Source organism: Stegastes partitus, unplaced genomic scaffold, assembly GCF_000690725.1.
Source record: "Stegastes partitus isolate 25-593 unplaced genomic scaffold, Stegastes_partitus-1.0.2 Scaffold506, whole genome shotgun sequence".
In the NCBI taxonomy this organism is placed as follows: domain Eukaryota; kingdom Metazoa; phylum Chordata; class Actinopteri; family Pomacentridae; genus Stegastes; species Stegastes partitus.
In genome coordinates this window covers 214,067-237,634 of record NW_007578237.1, presented here as the reverse complement: position 1 = coordinate 237,634, position 23,568 = coordinate 214,067, and the positions used below count along the sequence as shown (strand labels likewise).

The window sequence follows — 23,568 nt, the reverse complement described above, 5'->3', positions numbered from 1 at the left end:
TAGGTGTGTGTGTGTGTGTGTGTGTGTGTGTGTTTATGCATGTGTGTGTGTGTGTGTAGGTGTGTGTGTGCATGTGTGTGCATGTGTGTTTATGCATGTGTGTGTGTTTATGTTTATGCATGTGTGTGTGTGTGTGTGTGTGTGTGTGTGTTGGTGGCGAGCTCCATCTTGTTTCCTGTGTGCTTGGAGAACGTGTGTGTTGGTGTGTGTCCCTCCTCCTGCTCCTCATCCTTCCATCCTCTTGCTCGCTCCTTCTTCTCCCATTGAGCCCTTGGCATCCCAATCTCCAATCTGACTTTATCCTCAGCCCACATCAAAGCCATGGGAGAGAGGAGCAGTCTCTTCTGCATCCCTGTCATCCTCTCTCCCTCCTCGCCTTTCCTCTTCTTCTCCTCCCCGCCCCGCTCGCTTGTGCATCGCTGCATCACGTTCTCCCGCTAAGGCTTTAATGTTGCAGAAAGTACTTCAAAAGAACTTTCTTTTTTTTTTTACTCTCTTTTTCATCCTTCCATCATTCCTCTCATCATCGTCTCCCTCTCTCCGTCTGTGGATGGTGTTATATCTAAATGGATTATCTGTATCACTGCCTTCCTCTGTCTGTCTGTCTGTCTGTCTGTCTCTCATTTCAAAATCAGCATCCCACTTTTAGACTGCACTTAAAGGAAGGAGTCTGCCCTATTTTGGTTAGAAAAAAGAGAAAGCAGGAGAAGAAGCACCATACGGAATCAAATCTCTGTTGCGTGTATAGTTCAAAGGAGGCTTCAGCATTTTAAATGGATTAATCAAAACACATTTGGCAGTTCCGTGGCGTTACACACAGCATCGCCCACATACAGAGGCGTTTGAGCAAATTACATTTCCAATTGTTGTTGATTATCATCACCTGAGCAGAAAATGTGAAAACGGCGGGCTGCGAGGAAGTTGAGTCGGGATAAATAGCGTAAATATTGTTGAATCTCAGTCCACACAGAGACACAATGCCATGACTTTCTTATTTCTGAGTGTCTGAGGCGCACTTTGTTCCTGTAAAGTCCACTGAATGCAAGTTCTACACATTACACTTTGATGAACAGGTTGAAATATTTATTCCGTCATTACAATGAGATCACATGAACGTGTTGAATACGTTCCTTCTCACTAGCAGTTCATTCATTTCAGAAACTCAATGCAGATGCATTATGTTTTACTACGTTTCATTTCTGCTGCTTTTTGAAGGACAACGTTGGTCCAGTCTGTTTAAATGCTCCAGTTAGGGTGGGATGTAATTACACAAACGTCTGCCTTAAATTAATACCAAATAAGTTCTCATTTTTGCTTTTTTTTTACTCTCTTACACCTCCAGATGGAGAAGGTAGAGGAGGACCTGATCCGCTCCAAATCCCTCCGGAAGAATCAGGCCAAAGAGTTCTCGCAGCAACTTGATGCACTGAGACAGAAATATGAGCAGCAGGTCTGTAGCTTTGTGTTTACAGCGTGTTTGTTCCTCCGTATTGTAGCCGAGGGGGAAGAACTCATCTCTTGCCTCCATCATCATCATCATCATCGCCTTCACATTGTTATCTTCCTCTGCTATCAGCGAGCACTCGGCCTGGTGGAGCCAGCCAAGGGTCTGACATCCATTTGCAATAGTGTTGTTATTCCTTCCCATCTGTTCCGCCCGATTAATTTCTCATGATAAGGGACACGCTTTAGATTAAGCTCAGATTCCGGCTCAATAAATATCTTAAACATTGCCAATTGAAAAGTAATGCAATCTGCATAGAAGATGCATCGTCCCCTTATCATCCCATCTGTGTCACCCGTCTTCAATTAAGAGTCAAGAAACCATTTTCACAACTCATTGAAATCTAGCTCACTGATAGAGAGACACCAGATTCAATTAAGCCACAGAAATGGATGTTATTGGAGGCAGCTGATGGGGACGGGGGGGAGACGGGGACTGTAGCTGATTTTCCTCCTACTTTAACAAATGATTGAATGTATGATTGGTATATTAGAGACATGATGAGGTTTAGAAATAGCTCTACCAGCTATGACAGTAATTGTGTGCCAGACACCTGGAAAAGGAATAAGAGTGTTATGTTAGGGGTGTTCTGCAGCCCTGCATAGTGTTATGAATGCACTGACATGCTGCTGTCTGCTGAATGATGGCTGCATGTTGGTATGCACACAGTGACCATATGGCTCCACATCAGCCTGCTCAGGACTAACTGCTGTAACATCTCTATTTCACATCTGTATCCACGACGTGATTGCTTTCCAGGCGCCAACGCAGCACCAACCTGTGTGTTAATAAGCATGCTAACACTCATTTCCAGGCCAGATGGAGTTTATGCTGCGTGTAATTCGCTGTAGATCGTCCTAAGTGGAGGATATGAGGCCGCTGTTATTTCCAAGGAACGGAGAAACTGTTCTCCGTTATTGATCTGCTCCATGGTTGAATACTTGTCATTATATTTATGGGGAAAAAACAGCATATTTTAAAATGCCTTTAAAGGGATGGATTCACTGTTTTGGGATGTTGATCCACCAAAAGGCAAAACCGAGGAAGGGGGTTGGAAATAAGGTGCTTCACTTCCCACTGCGAGGGTGTATTGTCATAGAAACCTGACCATGCCAGTTAAACTGTTAAACAGCTTGTATTTATATCCAAAAGACATTTTCATCCCCGTGTAATGATCCAGTAAATGGGAGATTTATCAGTGTTTTGAGTGGCTGCTACAGCGTGTTGTCATGTGAGGAACAGGTAAGCGATCAAAGATTTGCAGAAAATATTCAAGTGATCATCTGCTGCTGCACTGAGTAGGAGTGCACTTGACAGTTGAAGGCAACCGCATAGGGTTAGCAGCGTATCAGGGAGGCTTTTGTCTTAAAGATAAAAACACACCAAGACAATGGACCTGTCTTTGGGATGATGTTGATGTGAGAGCTGGTGACATTAGCTGCACGGCAAGAAGCATGTAAAGAGGAGGAACTGGTATCCGTGTGCACGTGAAGAAGAGTGATTATTCATGAGCATAGTCGTTTAATGTTGCATGTGCATTGTGTTTTTCTTCATAAATTAGCTGCTAGGTGTGTGCCTGCATGCATGTGTGCACCGCGTTTCCACTGAGATCGCTGTCACAGGATTGCAAGGCGACGCTCCCACAAGAACGTTCGCTCAAGGCCGCCTTCAGCGAGACTGTACATGGGGAGCTACACGGAGGAGCTGTTTGCTAGCTGACCCTTTAGGCAGCCGGACGTCACGGCTCCTGACGGGTCTCTGCCTCTTTGACAGACATAGCGAGGTCAGACAGCAGGCTTGGAGTTACGAGCTTGACAGGTAACGGAAACAGCTTCAGTTGTTAACGTGGGACGATAAATAATAAAGGAGTTTACAGGCGTGCCAGTGAGTGAGAATGTGCTCGTCTCTGTACTCAGTGGCCGTTTCAAACCCTACAGTGAGTTAAAAGGTGTCTTTTTTCCATCTCTCCCCTCTCACATGCAGCCCAAACTCCCCTGCTGAGACCAGACAGGCCCTCTGTTCTACCCTCCTCTACGCCCTCCGCCTCCCCAAACATTTCAGATATCCCCCCTGCGGTTGAAAGAAGCCCATTACCTCACTGTCCAGCCTCAATACGTGCAATGGGCACACACAACCATGTCGGGCCGGGCTGACAGGAGTCGTGCTGTGCAGTAACACCCGACCCGCTCTGTATCTGTGGCACCAAGCTGTGCTGTAGCCGACTCAGTCTTCCCTCACAAGCCCCACGCCGGTCCCTTTAAGAGCGGCAGCACCCAGCATCCTCCACTGCACACTGGCGCTACGTGATGTCACAGCCAGGCTCCTTGCTGGGTCTGCTCTCTGTCCTCTCCTCTCCGTGCTTTTCTTTTTCTGTTTTTCTCACAACAGATCCGTCTTGCCCATTTCTTTATCCTCGTTTCACCTCAGATCCCCTCTTTCCTCCCAAACCCCCGTGGCTCGAGACTCTAAACGGGAGCGGAGAGTCAGCCAGGAGATCCTCCCCCAGTTTCTGTTGCCGCCTGTCCTGCGGTCCAGCTCGGGAGTTCTTGGAGAAAGTGGCTGCTGTAGCTTGTAGCGCTGTATGAATCTGACTGTGGGACAACGTATTCTGGCTGTGGATCTGTTGGTATCTATTGTGTGCTTGAATGGAAAAGGCGGTGAAGACGGTGCTAATTTGTCTGATGTGGAGTTTTCTTCAGACACCATCAGCATCAGCGGTGGCAGCACGTGGAGGCTACTGGCCGTATTCTACAAACTGTTTGTGGTTCTGTTTTAAACACTGGCATGTGTGTGCGTTATTTTACTGTATGTTATGCCAACTACTGAGCCTCAGAGATGAATACATTTTCATCCAGCTGACATCCTTCCACTGACCTTTTTTGAGGGCATTTAGCAAAGCTCTCCCTAAAGCTGAAGAGTAAATTCGTGGCTGCCAAAATGAAGTGTCTATTGTGGCCTTCCTCTCAGTGCCGGGGAAGGAATCCGGCTTCCTGTAGATAGCCCCTCATTCATCACCTGCTCTGAATAGCACGCAGCATTGGAAGATAGGGCCATGGACAGAGCAGGCACCAGGCACAGAGGCTGTTGATCTCCACTTCTCTGGCAGGCCAGGTAGGGTGCCGTCATGCACAATGTGCAGGGGATTAGCTTCAAAGCAGGGAGGCAAATGGGCCCCAGGCCCCTGCTGTCCTTTCAAGGCTCCGGCTGGGCCTGCACGGTGGGATGGTGTGGGGGTCACTTGTCCCCCCGCCATGGGGGAGTGGGAACGGAACAGAGCCTGGGAAAGGCTTGGGGGCTCGGGGCTGGGAGCTTCACTGGCAAGGCTCACCTCTCAGCAGGTGACTCCTCTTACAGCCGGGCTGGAACACAGACTTGCTTCAGCTGACAGGATGATTAAGCCCTGAAAAATTGGGGCTTTGCGCCCCATTAGAAGTGTTTTATTTTTCTCTACTGTCCTGTGTGGAGCTGGTTGTGGGTCTAGTGGGACTGAAGTCTCCGGTGTGTTTGTTTTTCAACCAAGCCTTCATGTTGATTGGTGCTTACAGGTCCCTGCTGCACTTGGACTCCAGATATCGCTCATTAGCAGCATAAACCCGAACCGCAGCCGTATTGGTCTTGATAGCACGAGAACCGGCACTGAGTAATAAATGGTTGTTAAACTGGTTAAATTAACACAGCGACTGCAATTACAAGTTAAAGCAGCATCGAGAATCTTTTAGCATCTCCTCAGTTCTTCACAAAGGTGCTCTCTTTGCCTCCCTCTCCAGTCTTTTTTCTGATTCGGGTTTATAATGATCATCATCGTCATCGTCTAAGCCGATTTTCACATGCTGTCAGGCGCATAGCATGGGGCATTGGGTAGTCACTGCAGCCAGATGGCTAACCCCTACCAGCCCACATGCATAGCCCAGACTAGCTGCTCTTTTATACGCCGATCCAGACCAGGGCGAGGGGGACAGATCTGAAGAGAGAGGAGTGGGACATGGAGGCTGGTCTGTACCGTTGGCAGCGGCGGTGGGAGGGCGGGGGAGCGAGCCAGATGTAAACACATCGCATCATGTCGTCCTCTGACGACGTGAGGAAGCGGAGAAACTTTTCTCGCTTTGCCCCCCCCCCACCTTCCTACCAATTTCAAATCGGTTGTGCTCCTGGGTGTCCTGGGTGGAGGGAAAGGCTGGACGGAATAGGACGAAGAAAGGATGGATGGATAGGTGGATGGACAAGTTGTCATGACGACAGGGTTGCTCTGAGTGTGTGTTGGCTGATGAAGTCTCTCTTTGCCTGCTTGTCCAATCAGATGGCTGAGCAGCGCATGCAGCATGAGCAGGAGAGGACGCGGCTACAGCAGCAGCACAGCGCGGAAAAGGACAGCCTGGTCCAGGAGCGCCAGCGGGAGGCGAGCAGCCTGGAGAGGCAGGCCAGGGCCGCCCTGCACCAGCACCAGCAGCACACCCAGGAGTGGAGGAAGCGCGATGCCCAGGTAGGGGGTCTCCACTGATCCACGTCCGCACACCCACATGCTGACCCATCGCTCTCCTGTGGACAACCATTTTGTATTTTGCCCATTGACGTTTTCCTGGTGTTTCAAAAGCACAGCGGGTTTAAGACACTTTTCTACTTGAAGCCAGACAGATACTGACATTGAATGTGAATAATTTTAGAGATTGTTGTACATTCAATGCGACAACACAGAACATTTTAGATTCTGCTATTTGGGGAAAAAAACATTTGGAAAGATGTGCGCGCTAAAGAAAAGTAAAAAAAAAAATAAATGGAGTAAACAAACCCTAAATATCGCACTGTCCCTGCTTCTGATGCTGTTCTCACGTCTTTTAAATAATTTTTCATCGCCGCAGGGTTTTGTGATAGAAGTAGAAAGAAATCATGTTTAGAAACTGAAGGCGAAGAAATCAGTGTGTTGAGCGCCAGCCTTTTATTCCATTGAATTGGTGCTTTTTATTCCGCTGTACAGTTGTGGACGCCCTGCCAAGCATCCAGTAAACCCAGCGAAGTGTATTTTCGCTGGTGCTTTCTCTTCTCACCACAGGTAGCTATCTCCCCGCGGAAAACGCTGGTCGTTCGCTTACTCCGGCTTGGCTGGCCACAATGAGTGTATGACATTTGGGTCTGTATTAATTCATATCCCTGACACCGAGGGACCGTTCTGCCACCACGTAGCCAGGTCTTCATCTCACACCCCTCGCGCTCTGGCTTTGCCCCCAGCCTGGGCTGTATTGGTGCTCTGTGGGAAGCAGTTGGACAAACCAGCCCCCAGCTGGGGTTGTGTTTGACTCTTTAGGCTTCCTAATGACATGAATATTGTCAGTGTGCAACGAATTTACTTTACTGGCTGAAGATAGAAATCCAGCGAGACGTACTTTGTTTTTGTGGACAAAATGTCCCGACTACGTGTGGGCACAGGTGGTGCAGGCGAGAATAAATAGCAAAGAAATCACACTTATCGTCGACTGTTTCCTGTTTTATTTTGTCATCGCCCAGCGTAATAAGTTAGTAGTGGCATTTATTTATGTAAAAGCCTCTTTTACTCGCAAAATGCAACGATATGTAATGACTTCAGAGAAAACACAGTTTTTCAGTTTGCATTATTTTGTCTCGCGTGAATTTTTTTTTGTTACCGTTTACATCCAGTCTAGTTTCTAACAATAAAACTATATGGGACGCTTTAACTGAGGTTGAAAATAGCCCCCTGTTGCTAGCTGAAATGTCAGAATATTCTCTCATTTTCTCGCTGCTTTTCCACTCATGGAGAACGCTGGAGGTCGTCTCACGGTGCCTTGCCAGCGTTACTATATTAGTTTATGAGTTACACTCTTCTAAAATGTCCTAAAGCTCAAAACTTAATAACGTCGGGGAAAATCGTCTTCATGCCTTTTCTAATATTTTGGGGAATGTCTTTCACAACACAGATGGCACCCGCTAGTGTGTGATTTGGTTGTCTGGAGATGCCGTCACCACAGGATATTTCTGCTAATAACACGCCGCCCTGCTCATGTCAAAATGACGTCTGGTTTGACAAACCTCAGATTCTCAGGAGGTGACAGAAAACAAACTTCCCCAGTCTTCATTTCGTATTCTCAGTTCCTGTTTGCCCGAGCGGTATTTTAAGTTGGAGATCAGATGGCTGCCTAATGTCACATATTAAAGCAGGAAAAATCAAGGTTTTCACTCAGGCCTTGGAAAGATGGAGCACACGGCTGTGGGTTTGGTGGAGCTGTGAGCTGCTTCGACTTCCTGTGTGAGGACACATTCGTGGATGTGTTGTTGAAAGAACAAGAAGCAGACGCAGCAGCAGCAGCAGCAGCAGATGTGTATTAAAAATGAGCTTTTTCACACAATGGGCAAAGCCACTTATTGTTAAAGCCTTTTGCGTTGCCCCCTGGGAACTCTGCATCTGCCACTCTGCTAATGTGGCGCTTCACATGCAGCCTTTCAAGCAGATAGAACTGTGCTGTGAAAGTTGGAACATTTAAGTGGATTCACACAGAAAGAAAAGGAGCTTCCTTCCACCACATGCTTTTATCATGTCTGTGGTGAGAGTGTGACGCTGTACGGGCCGATCAGAGGGCTCCACCACGTGGGTCAGTCGGACACAGGTATTATCAACAAGCCAAAGCAAGTGACGGGCCGAATGCCTGCTGTGCCGTTTGAGCCCAGGCCTCGTTTCTTTCAGCTTCCCTCCATCTCACTTTCTCTCAGTCTTCCCTGAATCACTGGAAGGACAGTTGCAGCCAGAAAGTTGGCGAGGAAAGGGAACAGCTAATGTCAGTCACACACTCTGGGGATGAGTAATACCCACTCATCCCCTTGATGTGGCGGGACACTAATAAATAGCATTCCTGGCTCTTGGCTTGTGTTTGAGAAGGAGAGCCAATGAGTCGTAGCGGTGGGTGGAGGGAAGAGCTGAAACCTCACACAGGGACACATTGTCCTCGTCCCACCTGAGTCTGTCGCCCCAGAAGCTCCACCACCACATTTTAAAGGCAGCGTCGCCCGTCTGCTGCCTTCTTGCATTTCTAATCACATGCATGTGAACTCATCTTCCCCTTTGCTGCTTGTAGCCTAAATGTTACAACATCTCAAGCGACAGAATGAGAAAAAAAGCATGAGGGTTTAAGGCCTGCTGTGCAGCTGGCATCTCACCAGCGCAGGGGATTAACTGACAGTTCCAAGCCTTGTGGACCTGGATGCTGCTGTTCTCCTGAAAGAACGATTTCTTCACCGTTTTTTAAAAATACCAAAAAAAAAAACAAAACAAGAAAAGACAGTGAAAGGAAGCTTTCAGTTGCTTGTCTCTCCAAGATGATGAAATGTCTTGCCAGTGAAGCATGTTGCCCGCAGCCAGCTCTGTGTTGTTCTGTTAGCTGATCAATGCCCCCCAGAGGACAAAGTAGTTTTGTAGACTGTTTTGGGGATCCTCACCAGCAGACCCTCTCACATGCCAAAAATCCTGATCTCGTGGCCTTTTCTCGCTTAGCTGCTGGAGACAACACTCCAAAAACGTATGGTGCGAGCACATCCACCCGCGGAGCGGCGAAACTATATTTAACACTGTAAAGGAAAACCGTGCTTCACTCTGAGTCACTAAAGTCACCAGAAATCAAAGCCAATTCTCCGCTTAGAGATTTTCCACATTCCTGGAAGTCGCTGTGAAGTCGCCGCTGCACAATAAACCTGCCTTATCTTCCCAAACAGCATTTTTAAACAAAATAAAGATCCATTGTATTGTGGGGCCAAACAATGTAAAATGTTTTTGTGTGTGCTATTGTTCCTAGTCGGCTCAATTGTGTGTCTGTGAGGCGTTTTAATTGTTAAACATTAGTAAGAGTTTGACTTCAAAAACTAGGACCAGCATTATAAATTAATTTGAAGCCTTGTTTTTGCAAACATCAAAATTGTTTGTTCTATGCAAAACCCATCGTTCGTATTTCTTCCACGAGCTCCTCCTCGAAACTCATTTTATGGGTATTATTTTCTGAATAATTATGTCTTTTCTTAAGGAACGTACACACCATCTGGACTTCAAACAGCATGGGAGAGAGCGGGAGGCTTGTGAGGTCTTTCTTCTGGGCCGTGATGGACTAAATAATGATGCTGTCAATTTTTCAAAGCGTTTCAATCCCAAGTACGTGATTAAAATGAGTCCGATGAAGAGGGTGATGACAGACTACGTCAAAGCTGGGATGAAGAGAACAGACAGCTCGACCAGGGTGTGCGTCGATTGTCTCGGTGCTCGTGCGTCGTCACTCACCGATTGATTTGTCCCCCAGTGTTGTCGAGTGAGTCTTGTTTTGTTACTCAGTGATTGCAAATGAGTGTCCCTCTGAGCTGGCATGTCACTGTGTTTGTGATTCTTTAAACGATTTCATCACATATTGCCAAGTACAGCTGAGTGTCTGTGTTAGAACTCAGCTGTTCTTGTGTTTTTCCACTGGGGAACTATTGATCACGGCTGAAGTCATCAGTGAATGCTGATGCTCTCTGATGTGTCGAGTCTTCCAACGCGCTCCCTTTCAAACCATGGAGCCATTCAGTATGTGCATACATCACATCTTGGATTTCGCTCAGATACGTTTTTATCGGCTGTCACCAGCGAATCATTTATTATGACAGTCTAACATGCATGTTCTTTGCTGGGATAAGTCAGCTATCACACATTAATGCATATGTTTGCTGTATCTTTTATTCAAACACTAATGCTTTATATTTCTATAGAGGGATAAACTGTCAGGTTATTGTTTTATTTATAGCGTTTGCATTAAATATATAAATACGGTTAGAGTCACATGGTTTTTACATCCTGTGTGCTGACCAATCTGGACTTTAAAGCGGCTCTGCATTCGGTCACCTTGGCCTTCATGCTGAACACAGAACACCACACGGGGCTCTGGTGGATGTTTCTCTAAGGCTGGCTGTGGCTGATACAGCTGTTTGGGCTGTAGCACCGTGTCACTGTATTGTTCCCACAGAGGGTGGACACAGCGCAGGATTCCTGGAGAATCTCTCCACTGCCATCAGGCCCACAAAGCATGTAGCTGCAACTCAGAGGACCTCCCACGTCCATCTGCTTGAATCATAGCTCCTTTAAAGACGAATTATGAAACGTGAATGACGACAGATCTCTTTGGACAGTCTTTCTTCAAACAGTGCTCAAGCCGGTGTTTAAGGCACCATTTGTTTGTTTTGAACTTGGGCAGATGATGAAATTTACACCATGTACCTCGTGGACATGTAGGCGTTTCCATCCATCCATCATCTCTACACCTTCATCCTCACCAGGGTCATGGGGGGCGGAGCCTATCCCAGCTGACTCAGGGTGAAGGCAGGTTCACCTGGACAGGTAACCAGTCTATCACAGGGCTACACTTAGAGACAGACAACCAAGCACACTCACATTCACACCTACGGACAATTTACAATCACCAATTAACCTCAACATGTTTGTGGACTGTGGGAGGAAGCCGGAGAACCCGGAGAGAACCCACGCTGCACGGGGAGAACATGGAGACTCCACGCAGGAAGATCCCGGGTGTCCTCACCGGGACGTGAACCGGCGACCTTCTAGCTGTGAGGCCACGGTGCTAACCACTGATCCACCTGCAGCCCATGTGGGCGTTTCCTTTCCTCGTATGCTGATGGCAAAAAATTCTGACCATTGTAGAGAACAACGTTGATGATCTTGTAGGATTCAAGGATTCAAGACAGACAGTCTGAGCACATTGGGTTTCTTGTGCTCTTGTCTCTTGGAGTCGGGTGAAAACACCCGATGACACTCTACAAAAGTAATAAAAGATAGAATACAAAAAATATAATAAACAAATCTGAGCAAGAAAGCAGCACGCAGCAGGAAACTAGTAGCGTACTATATGTAGAGGATGTTCATTACAATACAACACACATGACATTTGTACCAGGTGCATGTGTGACGCTTCAGTCAGTTCTTGTAGTTAAAGTGGCTTTGATAATGGTGACAGCTGTATGGCTGGTTCAGGGCGCTGCACCGTATGCAGGTGGTAAAAGCTCATCTCTATTTTTCCAATTAGAAAAGGGTCACATTTAGAAATGTGTGCACTAATAGTTGTTGAGCTGTTGAAGCGCTGAGTGGATCCTGGTGTGGCTTTAACAGACTGATCAGACAGCGTGGCCAGAACACTGACTCTCCTTTAACCACCCACTCTACAGAATGCAGTTTTACTCACCATGCCATAGATGACAAGACAAAGGTGTTGACATCGTCTCAGACAGATCATCTGGACAGACGTGTCCTCCTTGTGATTTCTGACCTCCGTTGTTTCAGCTATAGTGCGGACTCGGTCGTGTCGGGACATTCCTTCTGTTGTGGAGATGCCGTGTGCTGGAGCAACACCTTCTTATCGGTCTTTGTTAAAAACAATCGATTGAATTTAATAGAACATGACGAGCTTTTGTTTTGGTTCAGTCCAGCCTTTGTCAGACTTCCTTGCAGATGTGTACACAGTGCACATATTGTTGTTAATAAACTCTTCCTTCATCCACTTGGAGGAGAAATGTCATAAATGTGCTGGCCGTCGCCATGCTTCATGCGTGCACACTGCTGCCCTTGTGGTGCATCTGAACACAGACTGCCTGCATGTGGACTCAGGGGTCCCTGCTTGCAGACTTGGACGTACTTTACATCACTCTGAGCCTTTGTGTACTCGCAGATGCAGAAAGTATAACACTGGCCTGAGCAGTGAAGGATCTGCTGCCAACATCTTGGTGCCAGATAGCAGCGGACACTTTCAGAAGTCCTGTAGAGTCTGAAGCCGTGGCACGTGATGGAGCAGCAGCACGTGTGCTGTCGTGTTGTTTTGGCTCGTCGGCGTCTATCAGCGCTGCCGGACCAACAGCTGTTAGCGTCCAGTTAACGGTTACCTTTTTAAAATGTGCTTTACATGCACAAACCCTGGTTTAGTTTTAGATGTGAATGCTGTGCTGATTGTGTCTGAGATCATCTTAAAGCATTACAGCGTCTTTAGACATAATGTTGACAAGCAAAAACAAATCCACACCATCATGAAAAACTTCAAAAAAGTGAATAAAATAGGATTCAATACAAAAAATAACAAAATGAAAAGCGTGAGCAGAGATACATAGAAGATATATTTTAAAAAGCGATTGAAGGTTGTTGCTGCTGTCGTCCACATAATAAATACATGAAATCCACGTTTCTGCCTGCTGTGATAAACTACACACCTCACACAGGTCTAATTAGTGTTAATTAGTTAATTGAATAGATTAATTCTGACTCTTTTCTGCTCGGTATCAGGCTCCAGTCCTGACCAGGAGAACACAGTGATTATAAATGTGTGTTTGCTTCATATCCACTGTGAGACAAAAGCTTGTTTTCCTGTTGCACTCTGTTTCTTCATGGAATCCATATTTGAGCCACCAAATCTCTCCATCTGGTCACATGTTACCGTCTTATTGCATATTTGATATCTAACATTAATCTTCCAACACGTCCCCTCATTAGCATACTAGTAGACTAATTAGAATAATCTGCTGAGACTTGGTTAATGTTACAGATAAACAGAGCTGATTTCCCCTCATCGTTTAGTTTTATGTTTTGTAAAATAATGTTAATCCGAAGCAGGCATCAATTATTATGTGTCCCGTTAATTATGTGTCTCTATCAAAAAGTGAAGCAGAACTCAGTTTCTTTGTATGTTGCTTGCAGCAGGACAGTAGCACTGAGTTCAGAAGTTATCAGGAAAGTCGCCGGTCGAACCAGCAACAAGCAGCATTTTAGAGTTAAAGTCATGACTTGTGGTGCTTTTAAATTCTGCCTCCTGCAGTGTTTCAGGATCTTAATTAGAGCAGCAGGTAATAAAGTCTCAGAGCCCATCGTCTCCTGACTTTGCGACATTTTCTCCTGATTCATTTCTCTACCACTTACTTTTCTATTGTCCTGCCAGTCGTTTGTCATCTTAGCCAGCACCATCTGACCCAACACTGAATCTATTGTTACCAAGAGCTGCTTCTTCTCAGAGCTGCACATCAGCATGCTGACATGTGCCCTGCTCACTTCCTCCAGAGGAAACACGCTCTTTTGGCCTCCTAAGTTTCTCAAGTGTCACTGCCAATGACTCTGTTCCGCTAGATTACACTCTCTCTTATTAAAAGATTTTTTGGGAGACAGATCATCCACATTTGTTAAAGTGAGAATTATACATTAAAGGCTGTGGAGGGCTCAGATCTAATAGCTGCTCGCCCTTGAAGGCGCAAACGGAGCGGCGAATGTGGTAATGTTGAGAGACAGGGCAGCGGGACACGGATGATGGCATGTGTTTGTTTTTTTACCTCGCAGTCCGTGTGAATGTGCTGCACGCCGCTGTGCGTGTGCGATAGCCAGACCATGTGTGGCTGTCTGTGTGTGCATGTGTGCACAACTGGATCAGTCTGTGTGCCAGTGTAGGAGGGAGTCTAACACAGAGCCACAGCATCTGCCTGTTTTTGTGACACTCCTTTGAAGTCTCTTTGATTCTCCCCAGTGCCCGCTAAAAAAGACTTCAGACACTTTCTGTCTGATTGCCTTAACATGGGGTTGTCCTGGGATGCCCAGGCTTCTGGGGAGAGGGAGGGGGCAGGAGGCACAGTGCACACCATGGGAAGGAAAACTAAGTAAACCAAGGAGAGTAATGAGGATGTGCAATAGCTGGGGAATACGTGCAATACAGGTAGGCAAGTGTGAAACACTGCAGTGCATCTTAGAGCCACCTGCACCTCACTGCACAGTTTTGTTCCTGCTTGTAATTTGTAAAATAAAAACAAACATGCCTCTAGACATTGGGTGTTATGTGTGAAGAGCCCGTGTCCTGTTATAGATGCACGTGTCTCAGATGTTCAGAATGCGCAGCAAGAGTTCTGTCCTTTCACTGTTCGGTCCACTTCCTGGCTTCCTTCATCACTCCCACTATGTGATGGACAGAGCAGTAGGCTGATGTGAAATCTGGCGCTGCAGCTTCGTAGCACGTGTCAGACCGGTCTATTTCTGGTGATCCGGGGGCCGTGGGGTTGTACTTATTAGCATTCCTACTATGTAATGTTGACTCTCACTGGCAGCACTATTAAAGGGAGCTTCTTAGCAAAGTCAAGGCTGAGCAGTTCAAAAAGAAAGAGGTCAGGAGAGGGGTCAGGCCATCTCAGCAGCCCCCACCCACATTACACAGAGGAGAACAGAAACATTTAAGCATGTCTGTGAAACTTTACTACAAACCGTATAGATGCTTGTTCACACCGAGATGCTGCATCTCATCATCTCTGTCAGCTCAGCTCTTTCCTTAAAGCAGCACACAGGCTACGTTACATAAAGATGTTCTGAAAAGTCCTCTTCATCGTTTGACATTAGTCCGTCGTTGCAGACCGCATCGAGGGCGTCGCTTTACCTAAACCCACTGCACATCTCTGTGTCTCTGTCCAGACTATTTCAGATTTGGAAGTCCAGTTGTCAGGTCTGCGTGAGGAACTCCAGCAGGCCCGTGTCCAGCATAAGCAGCAGCTGGCTGAGATGGCGCTGCTCCAGGAGGAGAAAGAAGAGAGAGCGATCCTGGACAAGGAGGCGTCTCTGGACCGGCTCCGCTCCGACATGGAACGAATCCGCATCGACCTCGAGAGGAGCCACCAGCAGGAGAAGGATGCTGCTCACGAGAAGGTAAATGTACGGTGAGCAGATGAGACATGCTGGATGTTTTCAGCCACTAATGTCCAGAGCTGGAAGTCTTCTGCAAGTCGCTCACACTCCTGCTTCCCCAGTTTCCAGGCTCTTTCTACCATCCCTTTAAAGTCAGACACACACACAGCTTCAAACTTAATTGGTTTTGTTGTTTGTAAAGAGTTCTTGCAGTCAGAAGTGGGGAAAATGCATTCCTCCAGAAGTGAAAAAAAGGTTTATAGTTCACCGGGAAAATCGATAAGAGCAACAGAACATCACTGCTGAAAAAAAAGCAGAGTTTGGAGGAGCATATGGCTAAGTGGTCGTATTTAGATGTCGGTAGAGGAGTGAGTATGCTGGAAAACTGTACCTGGAGTCAGGACGGGTGGCATGAAGCAGCTCCATCAGACAGGCTGGGAATGAAAAGCAGCAGGGCAGCACATGGGAGTAAACACTTACAGACTGAGTCTGATGCTGTGACATCTACTAGACTTGATTTGTTATGTTGTTCTGGCAAGATCTCGACTGCCAAAATCAAGTTTTTATAAACGTTTGGATGCACCATTGCCAAAGGACTTTTTTTCCATACTGAGGGAAGATAGTGTGTGTTGTGTGCATACAGAGAGAGAAGCAGCAGCAGAGTTGTACAGATCACTACATCCTAATGATGGCACATCCCACCAGCTGGAGCTACACCTGTACCAATGTCTGCTCACCCACAAACTGCACCACTGCTGAAAAAGTCCCCACTTACCATCATGAGATGTTTTGAAATGTACACACGAGCTGAGGAACTGGACTTCAGGGTCAGATTGGAATCACAGCTGTTCATTAGAGCCTTTATCCAGCTTTGCTTTTTTGCAATCTTGGCAAACCAGGAAGTACTTCAGTTTCATCTTCAGAGATTTAGCATGTTCAGTGTTTCTTTCTGTGTCACACTCGCTCCTCTCGCCACCTCAGAAACTGGACCCACGGCCGGGAAATCGCCCGTAATCTTGTGCTGGTCTAGCAGGAAGCTGACCTAAGGTGGTGTTGATCAGAACCTAATCCCTCAGCAGGGCCCATCAAAGAGAGCATTTTTCATTAGACACCATCCCACGCCAGCTGCACAGCATTAGCCCCGGAATGCAGGGACCTCCAAAGCACCCAGGCGGCCATTTTGGCTCCATATGGCACACAGAACCAAGGGTACTGAAGTGAGAGAGATCCGAGAAAAGGAGCGTGCTTATTACAGGCTAATCCTCATTTGAAGAAATCACGCTATTTGCTATCAGCCCCTTTTCCCTGTTTAGACATGTGAAGGCCATTTTGCAGCTAAAAGTTATTTTATCTGTTCGGCACACTTTAATTCCTCTCCCTCTTCGTTTTTTGTACACAGAAGAAAAAACTGACTCACAGTTGTCGGGCAATCTGGAGTGGATTCAAAGCAGTGTTGAACTCAGACTGATAACACTATCAGCAATGTGCTAGTTTCACTTTTTATGAAAGAGATGAATGATTCCTCCGTCCTTTTTGTCAGCTGAAAGTGCACGCTTCAAAAAAAAAAAAAAAAAACTCACCAAAGGTTGAACGTCTTAGTTTCTCCCCCATTTTTTTTTTTACTTTTTAATCTGTCTCCAAGTTTGACTTGGGAGTGGGCAGGAAAACTTTCACTACTTCATCGCTGCCTTTTTTTTCTGCTATCACATGGGATTGAAGTCAGCCAGGCCTCAGATCCATATTGACTCGTTCGCCCTGTTTTGTAAGCTGAAAATTTCTCATTCTTTTGATGCAGACAGAAATGCTGTCCTCTGCAGTCCACCACGCTCTTGGAAGCAGAGCCTGGGCAGGCCAGCTTTCTGCTTTTTTTTTTTTGAACACATCTCCCAGATCCTGGAAAAAAGGCCAGAGAAATCCATTAAATCCATGAATGGATTCTCATCAAAGACGCATGCGTTTAAGGCAGAGACAGAGGAGGAGAGAGACGGATACAGGGGGATGGGTGGATGTTTTGGGAGTAGACAGTCGAAGCTTTTGGAATGAAATAATGAGAAACAGAAAATCAGAGGAGATGAGATCAGACGCTAAGATAGTTCCATACATTTGATCTGCACCAAAAAAAAGAGACGGGAGAGGGATGGAGGCAGGCTGAGGAAAGGTGTGTGGGGTTGTGTTAGTCTGGTCGCTATTGAAGTTTATCTTTGTTGGTGTGTGTGTGTGTGTGTGTGTGTGTGTGTGTGTGTGTGTGTGTGTGTGTGTGTGTGTGAGCCCCAGACCTCTCAATCTCCATTCTGCACTGAGGGGCCTGTGAAGCTGCCTCTGTGCCTGATAAAGACTCCTCATCTCATGGCCACAGCGAGCACGAATCCTGCCTCTCACCCGCACCACCGCCTCCTTATCTAGCTTTCTTTTTCTACTCCACACCTCCACCCTCCATCTCCCTCTGTCTTTCCCCTTATCCTCACCCCTGCCTTCAAGTTGTGGCAAAGCTCAGAACATTAGGGCTTTCTCTAAAGAGTTGGCCTCAACCAGAACTCTGGGCTGGGCAGCGTGGAAGCTCTGTTTCTTACCACACATGCACACACACACTTGCGTATGCTGGCTAGCATATTAAACACAGGTCATATTTGCAGTAGGTGCTTGATAGGCGGTGCCTATATGAGCGTAAAGTTTGGTTAGTGGAGAAAAGGTCTTTGTGTTGGAGCTCTTCACCTCACACAACTGTATCACGCTCACTCCCTGCTTTTCAATACTAGAGATCTGAGATAATGCGAGACAAACAATTAGGAGGCCTCCGGTTTGATAGGAAATGAATAACGTCTGGTACCTTGACTCCATATTTACTCTGAGTCTGGAGAGCGCGGCTCTTTGAGCTGCTCGAGGAGATTAGCAGTGCAAATTTTGTCAGATATGTTTGTGTGGAGCTGAGTGTTTGTGTTTGAGTACAGCGGAGAGGGCACATTCTTATATGTCCGGGTCACACATATACTGCACAGACATTCTCAGAGCCCTCAGTCTTTTCTTTTTTTTTAATTGATGGTATAAATGTCACCGTGCACATAAAAGCTGCATATTGACAAAACACACACACAGTCATAGAGGATAGAGAAGCTTTCTGATGATTCCCAGGGCAAGTAGTAGAAAAGGAGTGTGTGTGTGTGTGTGTGTGTGTGTGTGTGTGTGTGTGTGTGTGTGTGTGTGTGTGTGTGTGTGTCTACTTTCACTTCAGATCAAAGGAACGGGGCATTTCATCAAAAACTAACCAAGTGTGACAAAAGCACCTGGAGGCAAACGTCAGCCAATGAGGAAGCAGGTTTTCAGCACGCTGTAGCCAATCACGGCTCCCCGTGTCACAGCACCAGGGTCCCTCTGGCCATGCCTCATGTGACTTCCTTGACATGAAAGGCACGACGGCGCTCACTCTGACTCAGACACTGGCAGGTTGAGCATGAGAGAGCTCAGGTACGAAGGCCTCTGACTGCCAATTAGTCTCTTTTGTTCCACAGGTGCTTCTGCACGAGTATCCCAAAAACCTGAGAGGCTTTCCTCTAAAAGTTGGGTTGCCTCAGACATCCTTTGAGATGATGTCCTCCAGCTGGAAGGGGAGCTTTGTTTTGTGTGTCTCCTCTCGTGTTGCAGCTTTCCCATGACGTAGCAGAGTGTGTGTGTCACACTTCAGCAACGACACACTGATCACACGTGTGTTTGCATGACAGCGGCTTGTTGAACATTGCTGACCTTCTCCACTTATTGTCTTGTATCTAGAGCTTTCCTTTGCATTTTAATTCAGCTGGCATCTATTCTAGTACATCCATGGTGTCAGAATATGTCCTAAGAGATCCTTTGTTAGCAAGTCTGGCTTGATTTCATGTGCAGCAAACTGACAGTCCTGTAAAAAGAAATGTTTTTGTCAGTCGTACAGCTGGAGATTGCAACAGACGTTTAGTACCTCAGCTTGGGTTCAGACTTCAAAACCTCATTTATGTTGTTTGGTTCAAGAAAATCATCTGTATACAACTGGAGTTTGTTGTGCTGTGCACTCAGCTGACGAGGCCTTCTTCTAATGTGGCCAGAGATGCATCTGCTTTCACACGGTTTTCCATGTGAGGACACATGCGTCCCGGACCGTCCCTGCATGTGGTTCGCCTGATTGGATCTTAATGTGCCTTCAATGTGCTGCATTCCCATCCATGTTTAGAGCTGCACACTTGTGATCAGACCACCCAGGATGCTTTAAACACAGCTGATCTTCTACATTTTTGGAGAAGCTGCAACCTTGGTTTCTTCGTGCTTCTTTTATCTGCTCTGGACTTGAAGAGTTTTGTGTTTTTGTGCTTCTAAAGGGTGACATCACTACTGCCTCCTCTGTGTGTGTGTGTGCGTGTGTGCGTGTGTGTGTGTGTGTGTGTGTGTGTGTGTGTGTGTGTGCTTGTCAGTTTTCATTGATTCAAGGAGAATATCCTCAAGCAGCGATGATATCAATAAACCCTGTAGTGTGTTGTGGAAGTTCACATTTCCAATTCGAGAAATAAACTCGCAGCACTTCTGGTAAAATATCTTTAATTCTTGCAAAGCCTGGGACACAACTTCTACCAAGTGAGCCACCAAACTGTTCTGCTGGCGAGGTTTTATAGGAATACATTTGGAAGTGGCCCAGGCTGATGTGGAGCTGCTCCCACCCCGTTTACTGACGTCTCTTTGCTTTGCAGAAAGTAAATAGAATAGATGCGATAGAAGTCAAACCGGGGAGACGTGGCTGTTGAGGCAGTTTTTTTTTCTCGTGCATTCACTGACATTTTTGTAAAACAGTCGACACGCACATCAATCCGTTGGCGCTGGCTTTGATCCTGACCCCCTTCAGCCTCGGCGAGCTCACTGTTCTCTCTCTCTGCCAGAAGATGGTGGTACGAGGTTGTTGTCATTGTTGTTGTCATAGCTGTGTCTTGTTCTTGTCTCTTGCCTCCCGTCACTGCTGACTTATTAGGTTGGTCTTCTGCCATTTGGAGATACACCAAATCATATTATTCAGTCGGTCATGGATTAGACGAGGAGGAGAAAAACACTGGCTGGGGGATGATCAAAGAGGGCCCACATTCACCTCTCACTGACAGACTAAGTGGGAGACAAAGAGACGTAGGAGGCAGAGCGAGGAATCTGATTTTAGGGGTGAAAAGAGGTAAAGTTTAGGATGTTTGGTGTTCAGATTATTGGATCTCAGTGTGGATCCGTCTGCTGTTGGTATATGTTTACATCAGAGCTGCTGCGCACCACAGATTGTGTTCATGTGTTTGTGTGTGAACCATGTTGTGTGTTTGCGTGCGTGTGCGCATGCCCAGACCTAATTGAGCTGCTCGTTTCCTCAGCGCACCATCGGGCCCGGCGGCAGAGAGAGAGTGAGTGAGTGAGTCACCCAGCAGATGAAAGAGTCAAAGTAAAGGCTCTGCCGTCCCAAAAAAACATCACACAGCTCTCTTCCTCACTTTTTGAAGTCATCCAAGAGGAGGGAGGGAAGCGACACACTTTCTCAATCGCATTAAAACATGGCGTCAGGCAGCTCCCATCTTGTTGCACGCTATAGATTACACTTTGGTTTGAAGTGGAGTTTTAAGTGGGACACCGTGATTCTGGGTTTCTCTGTTTTTTTTAGGTTAAGTTCCTAATTCAGCTCAAAATCATCAGAAACACGAGCTGATCAAAGTATAGACACATAGACATGAAGGCTGTGAACTGAACCTCGACACAAAACTACAAACGAACGTCTTCATTTCTACGTTTAGCGACTAATTAAAACAAACTACCTTTAGAGGCGTTGTTGCTCTCGTAGCTCCACAGCAGACTTGAGGAGAAGCTGCTGCCTGTGAAACATTTGAATCTGTGCACAGAAAGCATGACTGAGACGGTTTACCATGTGGACACCTGCTCGTGTTCAGGCGGCTGTGATTCAGCAGCTCCATCCATCAAGAGGTCCAACCTTCAGACGAGCTCTCTGTCTTGACCTCACGGTGTGGGTTGGACGTTGAGCTCATTCACACTGATGCTGACGGATGTAATTGGTTTTGTGATATCAAGAACTGGCTGGTTGGGTGTGTAATCACTGAGCAGTGGGTGCGTCGTGTGTGTCTGCGTGTTTGATGTATGTTTATCTGTGTATGCCTGCTTGTGTGTGCCCGTGATGCATTATTTCTGTACTGTGTGATGCAGCACTGACAGTGAGCAGCAGGGATGAAGAGAATCACTACTGACAGGCAGTGATGGCAAACTGTGAAATGGAAATAAAGCCTCTTGTCATTACACCACCAACTCTCTCGCTCGCACACATGATACACAGGCGAGCACAGCAAGACAGCAATGATTACAGACAAACGAGCAAATAACATCTCCCAGCTCTCCCTCGCTGGCACATTGAACTCAAATTGTTATGAGAGACATGCGTGGTGAACAGAGAATCGCTTTGAATGCTTACAAATGCTGCTGCCACTAAAACTGAAGGCTTTGTGGAGCAATAAAGAAGAGCTTCTCTTTGCTCCCCAGCATGCAGCATGTTGTGTTCAGGGTGAAACTACCAGTAACCGTTCAAAGAGCATGTTTGGTGACTCATGGTGGCGTTAAAAACGTCCCTCCTTTAAGCTAATTACCTGTCAGCTGGGAGTGTGTCCTCGCTGTGTGTCCACTGATGTCATCCTTACGTCAGCAGGTTTTGAGTGTAGTTTTATGTCTTTTGTCAGAGTTCAGCTTTAGGACGATGCTGAAAACCATAATTGCTCTTTAGCAATGTGAGATGATTGGAAACACATCGGAGAAAAATGCCATATGGAAGCAATATCCTGTTCAGGACCGATCCTGAAAATCCCTCGTTTTCTTTCTACCACTGCAAACAGACACACTTGCAGAAGTTGTCGTGTTCGGGCCGTTTTGTTGAGAAATGTTTAGTTTCTTCCACCTTTTAGCAACAATTCAGGACGAACAATGAGTCTGCACACCTTGAGCAAACCTCCTTTCCCAGCAGCTATGGATCAAACTGTGGATGTGTTTGGCCTGCTTGCATCCTGTTTGTCCGTTATCTCTGTTTGAATAAGTGTGACCTGAGACTCCAAGTGGGTGAGAGAAAGTTGTCACCCTGCCTTCTGCCACTCCCGTCAGTCCTTTTTATAGTGTGTGTGTGTGTGTGTGTGTGTGTGTGTGTTTGGCCTGGTTCCCACTGCAGATTATTAATTAAGTTCTGGTAAGCGGTGCATGCCTCGCCTTCAGATCTACTTCCACTCTCTTTAACACACACAAGTATCCGTACACACACACAAACACACACACTTCAAAGCAGGTACACTCCACACCGCTAGGATTAAGAGGCGATTGAAGAGCCTGATACAGCCTCAAAGTGCCTTCAGCACAAAAATGCCTTTGGCAGGGCACAGGTAGTCTCTTTGAAACCTCTTACACACTCACACAGACGTACACATATGGCTGGGCTTTTAATTTAGCTCTGTTTTTTCCTTTGTGTTTGTCACAGTCCAGTTGGGCTATTTTTCCTTGCTTGTACCATCCTGTGTCTTCATCTGCTTCCAGCCAGTTTTAATGTGTGTTTAGACGGCTGAGCTGTATAATGTATGATGCTGTGTAACGCTTCCTGCTCAATCCCCCTGAGTGACTATAGGTAAAAGGAATAGGCTAGTAGCAAGCTCTTTATGCTTTTATGAAACATCTGAGCCGGTTTGCATGTCAACATGGCCATATGTTTCCATGAATGCATTCACATGTGTCATATACAGTACGGTGCACACCTCATTAACTCACAACCAATTACAGAGGTGAAGCTGACGTATGACTGTCACATAAACATGTTCACTGTGGAGCCACGTCCGTGTCTCTTTCTTTTGCTAGCTGATCACACTGTATTTGTTTAGCCCATTTTATGCACACAGGAATGCATCACAAAGTGCTCAACTCATAAAAATGCAACGAACAATGCAAGCGACCCCCCACAGCCACGGGATCAGTAACGGACTCAAGGACTGAGCAACTGAGGAAACGCTAGCCTATAAAACACGTGACACCAGATGAGATCAAATGAAATAAAATAAGCTATATAAATAAATAAAATGAAATACCTATTATTAAAATAGATATAAAAAATAGAATTAAAAAATATATTTAAAAACTGAATAAGAAATGACAAAAATGAGGTAATAATCTGTACATTAAATAGACCAAAATATATACATAGGTGAATAAATAGAGAGGATTCAAGGATTCAAGGCCTTTATTGGTCACAAACACAATTATACACAATACAACACACAGCCAGATGGATAGATAGATAGATAGATAGATAGATAGATAGATAGATAGATAGATAGATAGATAGATAGATAGATAGATAGATAGATAGATAGATAGA

At 46.2% G+C, this 23,568-nt stretch overlaps 1 protein-coding gene across 1 annotated transcript in view; it reads left to right on the top strand.

Annotated features, from left to right (window-relative positions):
- cep112 (centrosomal protein 112) overlaps nucleotides 1-23,568 on the top strand; it is a 107,022-nt gene that overhangs the window by 50,950 nt on the left and 32,504 nt on the right. The window contains exons 19-21 of the mRNA XM_008287544.1: nucleotides 1,343-1,450; nucleotides 5,802-5,984; nucleotides 14,964-15,194. Of these exons, the coding sequence (XP_008285766.1) occupies nucleotides 1,343-1,450; nucleotides 5,802-5,984; nucleotides 14,964-15,194 (522 nt within the window). The remainder of the gene's footprint in view (nucleotides 1-1,342; nucleotides 1,451-5,801; nucleotides 5,985-14,963; nucleotides 15,195-23,568) is intronic.